Here is an 11,451-nt window from a genome sequence, read left to right as displayed (position 1 = left end):
TGTCAACAGATGAATTCTTCTGTCAATATAGTGCTGTCTTCCTTAGGGGTTAGATTGGTTTAACTATGTCACTTGGGGTGTGAATTTTTCACACCCCTGAGTGATGCAGCTGGATCAACCTAATTTTTCAGTGTAGACCTGGTCTAAGTGTTTGCACATGCCAAAATTGTGCCTGTAAACACAGAAGTGTGCTGAGACTTTTAACAGAACCTGATCCTTGGTCTCCAGCCCAGGAAGCGTCTAAATGGTTTGCTGGGGATATTGTTTTGGGAAATAAGATCTTGGTACATGTAGTTCTATTGTGATCTCAGAGAAGCCCATTTCTCAGAACTGCTAAGAGCTAGTCAAAAGTGAAGAGATGATTGCCACTTACTCTAGATTGGATCCCTGGATGTGAAAGGCCCATTGAGCCAAAACACTGAATGAGCATCACTAAAAAGGACTAGAAAAGTAGAAGGAAGGAGCATGCAAACATCCTGTACACAATTGGATTTTTTACTGTAGCTCTCTCATGTTATCATACGTGAAATATTAATACAAATTTCCAGAGAAATCAGAACCACCAAAAAGACTGTAGCATTTATTTAATATGTAGCTAAATGAAGCAATAAAAGCTTTGGAGTAGCAGCCATGTTAGTCTGTATTCGCAAAAAGAAAAGGAGGACTTGTGGCACCTTAGAGACTAACCAATTTATCTGAGCATAAGCTTTCGTGAGCTACAGCTCACTTCCTCGGATGCATTCAGTGGAAAATACAGTGAGGAGATTTATATACACACAGAACATGAAACAATGGATGTTTATCATGCACACTGTAAGGAGAGTGATCACTTAAGATGAGCTATTACCAGCAGGAGAGTGGGGGGTGGTGGACCTTTTGTAGTGACAATCAAGGTGGGCCATTTCCAGCAGTTGACGAGAACGTCTGAGGAACAGTGGGGGGGGGGGGGGAGGGAGGAAATAAACATGGGGAAATAGTTTTACTTTGTGTAATGACCCATCCACTCCCAGTCTCTATTCAAGCCTAAGTTAATTGTATCCAGTTTGCAAATTAATTCCAACTTAGCAGTCTCTCGTTGGAGTCTGTTTTTGAAGTCTTTTTGTTGAAGAATTGCCACTTTTAGGTCAGAAATTGAGTGACCAGAGAGACTGAAGTGTTCTCCGACTGGTTTATGAATGTTATAATTCTTGACATCTGATTTGTGTCCATTTATTCTTTTACGCAGAGACTGTCCAGTTTGACCAATGTACATGGCAGAGGGGCACTGCTGGCTCATGATGGCATATATCACATTGGTAGATGTGCAGGTGAAAGAGCCTCTGATAGTGTGGCTGATGTGATTAGGCCCTATGATGGTGTCCCCTGAATAGATATGTGGACGCGGTTGGCAATGGGCTTTGTTGCAAGGATAGGTTCCTGGGTTAGTGGTTCTGTTGTGTGGTGTGTGGTTGCTGGTGAGTATTTGCTTCAAGTTGGGGGGCTGTCTGTAGGCAAGGACTGGCCTGTCTCCCAAGATTTGTGAGAGCAATGGGTCGTCCTTCAGGATAGGTTGTAGATCCTTGATGATACGTTGGAGAGGTTTTAGTTGGGGGCTGAAGGTGACGGCTAGTGGCTTGTGCATCATGATTTTTTATTACCCTAGGCCATAATAAATCATAAGTTAGTTCAAAAACCACAAGGACAAAACAAAGTTCTGTCTTTTAAGGGAGAATTCCAAGGCTTACAGGCCCCAAATTGAATCTCCAACAGAAATTATACTTAAATAATCCTGCTGATTTTGAAATATCGGTGTTACCCTTCAGCCCAGGCCTGACACACTGATAAAATATTTGTCTGCTCAGTGGATCTTTCGAAGTCAGGTTACAAAGTTTGTTTGTGACTGCAGATGCAGTTGATGGATGGGCATGTGAGCCTCTGATCTGCCTGATTACTCCATCATCATGCTCAGGAAAGCTGTTGAAATACAAAACAGAACACACTACTGTAGAGCAGGATACCTTGTTAATTTCCATCCTTGGCCTGTTTCGAAGCAGGGAGAACTCAAGTGCGGCACTGCATGTTTGCATGCAAGTTGCATGGACACCTGTGAGATGCAACAATGTTGGTTAATCAGGGTTCTGTGTCTAACAGGCATGCTGGTATCCCTTTAAATATATTTTGCTTTGGCTGTGCCCTCTTTGACGGGGACCCTAATGAGCCTCCTGGCAAACTTCCAGCACATAAAAGCGTTAACAGTTACAGCATAAAAACGGAAGCGTTTTTGGGTTGGCAGCTCAATTATGTAGCCCATTATGAGAAGAGTGTTTTCTGCTTTTATATCTGCAACATGTTTTTCCTTTCTTAATGCCGTCACAAAGACCTAGTCCATAACTGTGTAGACAGCATGAGGATTAAAATCAAATGTATGTTCCATTGTTTAAAATGTCAGTGAGCATGAGTTCTTTTTAGCAGAATTGCATAAAGAGAATGTCAGTTAGAAAGGACAGTAAGTGGCAAGGACTGGAAAACCAGACAAAAGAATATTTGCCCTTGCAAATGTTACAAACCTACAACAAATAGGCAAGCAGATAAATATTTGCATATGTTGCCATATTCATAGTTTTGCTGGAACACTGACATGACTATAGTTATTACACAGCATGGTCACCTACAGACTAATGTCTTTGCAAAGGTCATCATCCAATAATGAAGATACAAGAACTGAGTGTTTCTGTCCCATTTCACACAGAATTTGAGTCTTAAGAACCTGGGGCAATCATGATAGGTACATCAGAAATGCATGAAGTTTGTTTTTGCTATGTTTGTTTATGCTAGTTTGTTTTTGCTATGGTTTGTTTGCTGGCCTCTCTGTATTTCAAATATTTGAACTGGCTGGACTAGCAGTGGGTGTGTTGAAACACTGAGGTGTTCAGGGGGACCAAATAGTGGAGCAATTGGCCCACCTTTGTGACAACGAAGGCTAGTTTTGCCATCATTGCTAGAGCTGTTCCCAAGACAGTGATATTTCTGGAGAATGTAAAGTAGAATGCTGATTGGCTTGCATTATGACCTCATTCTGAGACATCATTTTCCATACACCACTTCCCGTTTGGCCACAACATCCATGGGGTACAGTATTCATTCTGGCATATGGTTTTGCATACTTCAAAATTCATGATTTTAATTTCTTTAATTGCCTTTTGGATATTATGCTCCAGCCTCCTTCTAAATGTATTTGTTCTATGGAAAGCTTATCCCATGTGCAGCCCAAGGTCCTGTGTGCTTCAGCAGTAGCCATGGGAACTATAAGTTGTGGGCTACAGACTGCGGCATGTTGGGAGACTTTCTTGGTTTCTGCCAGGATGTACCCTCTGCCCTCCCAGCAGGAAGTTTCAGCACTGACTGAAGCTGGAAGCACGAGGCAGGCAAGCAGAGAGGTGGCTGCTGGACTGTAATCCTGTTCTGTGTTTCTTTACAGAATAAAGTCTTGCTCTTGTTCCTGGTGGTTTGACTGAGGTGACAGAGGAACAGCCGTGTTAGTCTGTATTCCTTTCCTTTTGACTGAGGTGAATACACACTGACACACAATACAGAGCACACAGAGGAGCCTCAGGAGCAGTTTCCCAAAGTTGTGTAAAAAGTCACAAGGCAGATTTCCCCTAGCTTGAATAACTTCATGCTGGGCCAGTGAACAGGACAGGGGGCTACACATGAATAAGAGTACAAATTACAGGTTAGCGTGTATTTGAGTATTTGAGAGTGTATTTGATGCTTTGGTGTATTTGAGTATTTGAGAGTACTACTCAATTCAATTCTCTTTCCTTCAAAACAATTTCTAATAGGATAAACATCTGACTCAAATTTCACATTAGTTGCTGTTGCTCTGATGCAGATTTTGTGTTTAATTTTCTGCATTTTGCTCAACACGACACAGCTGTCTTCTGAGGAGTCACATCTGCTTTCCTGTGTATGCAAGATAAAATGCCCTTTTCCCTATCTCAGGGGAATCTGAGAACACATTAGATTAAAACTCAAGAAAAATCAACAGGTATCACATAATGCAAGAAATAAAGTTTTGTTTGATTAGCCCATTGAAATGAAGGCCTATAGCAAAGCCACAATATTAAAACAAACAAGGACACTTAATCCTGCAGGACAATTGTCCAGCATGTCAAATCAGAATGACTCATATTAAAAATACGAATCCTGTTCCAATGCCTGTTAGATCTTTCTGTTGACTTCAGTGTGCATTGGATCAGGCCCTTAAAGAAGAATAAAGAGGCTTGATCAAGTCAATTATAATTATCTTCCCACTAACTTTTCAAGACGGTAGTCATTTTAGTTTATATATTTTTAGTAATTTTCCTTAACACCTAATAGTTTCAACATCTGGCCCAGTGCATGGCTTGCCACCATTTTGTGGGGCAGGGTTATTGCACTGTCTTCTTGTCATCCGTTGTCCTCCAGAGCATGCAGACCAGCTGGACCAGCAACCCCAGTTTCCATCTATAGTAACATCTGGAGAAACCGTGAAGAAAGAAAAGGGTGTCACAACAGAGGTTTCTTTTCAAACAGGGTGCTCCCAGCTCACACAAATCATACCTACATGCAAACACAATACCCCTCGTCCACATTACTAAGAATATCTTGGACCATTAAAACTGGACAATTATTTAAAGATGCTAATTCTCTATTCATTGTTGATGGTGCTTGTTCAAACTCTGCATTTCATTCAACTGGGAAAATGAAAAGACACAAGGTGATTTTACCTCTTCTGTTTGAGACTAAGGGAGTCTGAGGGAGCTGAAGGACACAAACTGGGATCACTTTACATTCTGAGGAGTCAGAGGAAGCTGTTAGCAGGTTTATGTTTAAGTAGCAGGTGGCCTACTTTATCTTACTTTTTCTGCCAGACCCCCTCTCTTCAAAACATCCCATTTTGGCCAGGACAGTCCCTTTTTTAAACCCAGGCCCAGATCTCCTGACTTTTTTTTTTTTTTTTTTCAAAAGGAGGCATTTGTCCCGTTTGCTCTTGCTGACTTGATCAGTTGACAAGAGCAAATAGGACAAATGCCCACTTTTGTCAAAAAAGGTAGGGTGTGGTGCAGAGGAACGTGGAGGCGGGAGAGCAGAGATGCCAGCCCCTTGCAGGGGAGGACACAGAGTTGCGGGGGGCGGGGGGAGGGAGGGAGAGAGCATTCCAGCATGGGGGGAGGAGGCAGCAGGGTTCCAGGGACCGGGCAACAGCCTCCTGAGGGGACCCCCGCGGGGTTCCAGGGACCGGGCAACAGCCTCCTGAGGGGACCCCCGCGGGGTTCCAGGGACCGGGCAACAGCCTCCTGAGGGGACCCCCGCGGGGTTCCAGGGACCGGGCAACAGCCTCCTGAGGGGGCCCCCGCGGGGTTCCAGGGACCGGGCAACAGCCTCCTGAGGGGACCCCCGCGGGGTTCCAGCGACCGGGCAACAGCCTCCTGAGGGGACCCCCGCGGGGTTCCAGCGACCGGGCAACAGCCTCCTGAGGGGACCCCCGCGGGGTTCCAGGGACCGGGCAACAGCCTCCTGAGGGGACCCCCGCGGGGTTCCAGGGACCGGGCAACAGCCTCCTGAGGGGACCCCCGCGGGGTTCCAGCGACCGGGCAACAGCCTCCTGAGGGGACCCCCGCGGGGTTCCAGCGACCGGGCAACAGCCTCCTGAGGGGGCCCCCGCGGGGTTCCAGCGACCGGGCAACAGCCTCCTGAGGGGGCCCCCGCGGGGTTCCAGCGACCGGGCAACAGCCTCCTGAGGGGGCCCCCGCGGGGTTCCAGCAAGGGGCAACAGCCTCGTGTGGTGGGTGGGGGTGGGGAGCAGCTGGTGGTGTCACATGTTCTCTTTGGGAAATATGGTCACCTCTTCTTAATCCTGGACATGCAAGTGACACATATTAAACTCTTTAGATTCAGTAAGCCAAACTCAATGCAGGTGAAGTTACATGTTGATAAGTATCTAATGGAGATTTTACTGCTAAGGCATACACAGTAAGCAGACCTGAACAATGTGTAAGTGACAGCAATTAAAGACTGATAGGACTCACTTAGAATTAGCTATGAAGTTGTCCCTGTGCCCTGGGAAATTTTAGCTGAAAATGTATTTCACTCTGGCTTGGATAGGATACAGTCATTTAGACTGAAAACTGAAGAAATGACTGTAAATGAAGGGCAATGATAAATGGCAATGTACCAAATTACGGGGATCTACTGTAGCTCTGCAGGGATTGATGTAAAAACTAGTCTTATTTAACATTACAATTAATGATCTGAAGGAAATAAATAGCAATTACATTTGCAGATGATATTAAATTGGGAGGAGTTATGAACACTAGTCTGGAGAGAAAAATTATACAAAGGAACCTAGGGACATTAGCACCAGGGGTGGAAAATAACAAAATGAGATTTGACTGGGAAAAATTAAAATGTGCTGTAGTATAGCTGAGGAAGAATAATCTGACACATTTACTCAGTGGAAGGGACAAACTTGGGAAGCAGAGATGCTGGTGAGGCCAAAGGCCCATAATGGACTGCAAAGTAGTCATGAGTTTATAATGGGATATAAGTGCTGGTTTGTGCTGCATATTCAAAATCAGCTCCTCCTCAAAGCACAGAAATAATGATAAGGCTTTGGTGTGAAATCGTGTATAAAATTGCACTGAGTTCTGGACACCACAGCAACAGAAACATACCGCCACACTGGAGGGACTTCTGAGGAAAGGACCAAAGGGATGGATTTATAAGGAAAGATTAAAATCTATCTATCTTTTAATCTTTCCATACTTTGATATACCGTATATACTCATTCAAAAGCTGAATTTTTGTAGTAAAAAAGGGAAGCATCAGAGATGGGGGTCGCCTTATGAACGGGTATAGAGAGCGGGAGAGGTGGGATGCAGCCCCTCCCCCCTACAGAGGGGGCAAGGAGAGGCAGCACAGCCAGCAGAGCCAGAAGGGAAGAGGTGAGGCCAGAGTCTCTCTGCTTCTTGCCACGCTGCTCTCCCCCAAGCCTCCGAAGCAGCTGCAGCTCCGGGGCTGGCAGGCTGCAGCTGCGCCTCCCAGTCTGGCCCGCCGGCGGGCGCTGCAGCCATGCTGCCCAGTGTTCCGGAGCATCCTCCCCTGGGCCTCCCCAGATAAGGTGGGAAGGGATGGGATGGGGAGAGTGTGGGGGTCCCCAAAATCAGCGGCAAAACTCACCTTGACTTAAATGTTCCAGGCCCTAACAGTTCCGATTCCCAGCCCTGTGCTTTAGCCACTAGGCCATATAGTTCTTAATGATTGCATAAAAAGACCAAAATAACTTACACACATAATCATATGACTGGCCATTCCATTTCAACTCTCCTTTTAGGGTTGTTTTTCTCTTTAACTTGGGATCCACATTTATTTAATAATCTTTCTAATCCCTCTTACCTTTTCTTTCTGTGATCTCACAGGCAGTACCACGATATCCTATAGGACAGATACATTCACAGCGCGTTTCTAGAAGGATAACAGTGAAAGCTGGATTACTGTACTTCACTACAGTATATTATTATACTAAACATTTCTCTATCGACTCCAGTTTCCATATATGGGTAGGTGAAGAGGCTGCCTCTCTGGGGCAGAGACCATCTTTTCTGTACATGCAAGTGCATCACCTAGCAGAATGGGGCCCTGATCCCAGAATTCATTGTCTGGGTGTTAATGACAATAGTCATTTGAAAACATCTTTCATGGCAAATTATCCTAAATGGAATGATAAGAGGACTCAAGGCCTAATAAGTTATTTAAACAACTGTAATCACCCGAGGAATCAGTTAAGAGCTATAATCAAACTGGATGGTACCTGAATCAATAATTTCTGCATTAGACACATTTAGATGATAACCAGATTCTCATCAAGACTTTTGCAGATTCAAATTTGAATTAGGTACTTGAAAAATATCTTCTTTTATTAGCAAAACCCACACACCATAAATCTCCATTTAGAAAATGTGTTTTTTATTCAATTTAATTACTTTCCCCCAGCATTTTTAAATCATTGTCAGCTTCAAAATGAGGGCAGCTTCCATTAAAAATGGAGGGAAGGAAAGGATACAATACTGAACAATTCCGATGATGATACCAGTACTGAGCACTTATATGGTGTTTTTCATCTTCACAACACAACATTAATTAATGCCGAGACATTAGGATGATGGTAATGATCTTGAAAGCAAAGAAAGAGACTTAAAGACATGAACTTTTCTTCTGATGAATAATTGAGGTGGGAACTGTTTCTTAAATGTAACTGATAAAGACACTTGCTAAAATGGTGTTAATTTGCTGCTGCGGCTACTAAACAATGGAGATTTATGAATGAAATTGCTCTTTTTTAAAATATATTTTCTTTATAATGTTAACCAGGATGAATAGGAGAACGGAATGAACACAGATTACCAGCCAGTTAAGCCTCCTACCTACAGCTCCCCTGTTCGTTTATACTAGAGACGTATTAGACGTGAGATTCTACCTTTCAAAAAGACAATTCCATTGCCATGGCATGGAGCACAATGACAGGAACTGGTCTCCAGCTGAAACTCCACAAGGGCACGCTTCATATTTTCCCTTAGTGTATTTGCATTTGCAAAGTCCGTTGCAGTCACCAGTTCAGACAGGGGTTCTGCCTAAGCAGGAGGGAGAAAAGAGGGGAAGAAACAAGTGTTGTATTCATTCCAAAGGTCAAGATGTTTTCATAAGGTCAGCCCTGCACTGCAAGCTATGGTGGGACCTCAGTTTGTGAACAAAACGTAGGCCCTGTGTTAATGAGATTTGTGTCCCGTGGAGATACCAATAAAAGCTTTCTAAAATGGGAACATATTAGTCCTATCAGCTGTGCAGAGCAGCTACAGCTTTGGGAGAAAGAGCTGGACTTGCCTCTATTTTGTGCATCTTCAGCAGAATAATTATGTTAAGTTCCTGCTGCAGGGACAAATTCTGCCACCAGTTACACTTCTGCACCCCCACGACTATAATGGGCGTGCACACGTGTAAGTGAGGGCACAGACTGAACATCATGGGGTTGCCAAGGGTAGAATTTGGTACAGAGTAGAACCAGGTGTAACGGAGAATAGAATTTGCCCCACAGATTCTTCTTGGCAGATGATAACACAGTAGCCAGTAAGAATAAAATTGGAGGATTCCTAGGCTAAGTTTGCATGTTTGGTAGTTACAATCAAAGGATCAGTTCCTCAGTTTGTATCACCTGATGATCCAGCCCAAAGTCATTATTGTAAGCTGAGCAAATTTGCTATGCGTGCCATTAGGACACAGCAAACATGAAGTCCCACAATACCATTTGTACAAGGTCACGTCATTCAGAGGACAAATGCATTTTAAGAAAAAAAGGTACTTTCTTGTTACTGCCCCTGTCTCTCCATTTCTCAACAATGATCTTTGATCCACCTTTTACTTTTTGAATTTATATCATATAAATAAGGAAATGCCTTGAGAATGACCTGCCAAGTCCTTTTAGTAGATGATTTATGAACTGCTTTTCTTTATTTTTTCCCTGTGGAAGCATTTTTAGGGCTCACGTTTAGTCGCACACTACTGGTGCTTTTGATCTTCATACTCCTCCAGGATATTAGCAGGCCAAATCCAAATTATATCAATCTGTGGTTTCTACTAGCTGATCTGGTCACTGATATCAGGTTAGAATCTAAAGAGTTAGGAAAAAAACCTAGCCTTAGTTTGTGTTCAGAATTTTCTTTAAATGGGATACTTGGACAAGTACAGACACTGAAATCTCTGGGACTCAATGCAATTATGAAATCATGAGTAGATTACCTGAAACAGTTGATTTTATATCTTCCTTTAAACCTGAGATGAGTTCTAGTTAACAAAGAAATGGATTATATTGTCAAAGCAGAAGATTTGAGTGGGTTGAGGGCAAGCTGAAAACATGGACATTATGTGAAATTTTTATTACAAAAAAGGGCAAAACCAACATAATAATCAGTGCCAAGCCAGAGTGAACTATGAAGCCCTGGAAAAATAAACACCTATTTGACCAATACAGTCAAATGTAGAAAGGGCTGCTCTAAAGCCTGTTGAAGTCAACAGTCTTTCTGTTGGCTCAGGGAGCTTTGGATTAGTCCTTGAATGCGTAGATTGCCAAAGTATTAAACATATTTCCACTAGAGAGAAAATAAACACTAGCTATGGGCTCAATCTAAGGACTTTTATCTGGATCCAGATTTCAAATGAACACCCCAAAGCTCCAGTGGGTTTGAATCAAGGCTTTTGGGTTCAGACTAGAGCAGGCTGAAAAATGTTTTTTTTAAAGAAAATTGTCTGTGAAAGAGAAAAGAACACATTTTCATCAAAAGGTTCCACAGAAAATTTAGACATTTCCATTTTTCTAATTGACAAGTTTCAGTCAAAAAACAAACAAAAAAAACGATATAGGATTTCTGCCACAGTGCCTCATGGGAGTCATAGTTCAGCTGCCTTATGCCCTCATTCTCCTCCCTGGCCCAGGCTCTCTGGCTGGGCTACATCTCCCATGATGCACCACGGTCTCCCCTCTCGCTGAGACATCAGCGCATCCTGGGGAGTCCCTAGCTACAGTGCATCATGGGAGATGTAGCCTGTGCAGGGGAACCAGGCCTATAGAGGAATATGAGGCTCCTAAGCTACAGATCTTATGAGGCACTGAGAGGCGGGGTGTGTGTGTATGTATGTGTGTGTGTGTATTCCAAATCAACATTTTTCCACTTTTTAGAATACATTTTGGGATTTGAGTGTTAGTTTTTTTTGACAAAATATATTTTTTCTGTGAAAAACAGACACTTTTCCCCAAAACATTTATTTAACCAAAATCCAATTTTCCACTGAAGAGCAGTCCAACAAAAAACAGCCCTAGTGCAGGGCCATACCCAAGAAGAATATTCTTCTGCCTTCACAATAGTCAACCAAACGTTAAATGAACTAATTGTGACATTCAAAATTATGAGTCTCTACTGACATTTTTTCCTCTTGTTATTTTTCACATTCATGCTCTTCTATACATTCGAGACCTGGCCAAGACTGGAAGTAGGAAAGCCTAGTAAAAATCTATTCTCATGAGATTCTATCTTAGTTTTACAGATTTATGAGCTTTAGATAGTCTGGACAAACAGCCAGACTCTTTGATGCACTCCTTGGTTTTCTGAACCAAACAGAATTGCTACTATACAGTGCATGGTAAATATGGAAGGCAAGGGTAATTCAGAAAAAAGGAAGGTCATTTTATTACACTCTAATATTAAATGCCATCAGGTATATTTCTAATACAGCACTGCCTAGATTCTTCAAACTTCAATTATCTGACATGCCTTGTTACCTAAAACAGGTCAATTAGTTACTCTGAAAATCTCCCTGATTATTCAAAACCTCACTTATCTGAATGAATTCCAAGTCCCCCATGGCACTCGATTAATTGAG

At 42.9% G+C, this 11,451-nt stretch overlaps 1 protein-coding gene across 1 annotated transcript in view; it reads right to left on the bottom strand.

Moving 5' to 3' along the window:
- Positions 1-479: 479 nt before the first annotated feature.
- The window catches only part of C8B (complement C8 beta chain), a 30,037-nt gene continuing 19,065 nt past the window's right edge, over positions 480-11,451 (bottom strand). The window contains exons 10-12 of the mRNA XM_048862302.2: positions 8,498-8,651; positions 7,417-7,485; positions 480-4,497 (exon numbers count right to left, since the gene is read on the bottom strand). Of these exons, the coding sequence (XP_048718259.1) occupies positions 4,346-4,497; positions 7,417-7,485; positions 8,498-8,651 (375 nt within the window). The 3' untranslated portion in view covers positions 480-4,345. The remainder of the gene's footprint in view (positions 4,498-7,416; positions 7,486-8,497; positions 8,652-11,451) is intronic.

Source organism: Caretta caretta, chromosome 8 (assembly GCF_965140235.1).
Source record: "Caretta caretta isolate rCarCar2 chromosome 8, rCarCar1.hap1, whole genome shotgun sequence".
NCBI lineage: Eukaryota > Metazoa > Chordata > Testudines > Cheloniidae > Caretta > Caretta caretta.
The sequence above is the reverse complement of the archived record's forward strand: the minus strand, read 5'-3'. Positions and strand labels throughout refer to the sequence as shown.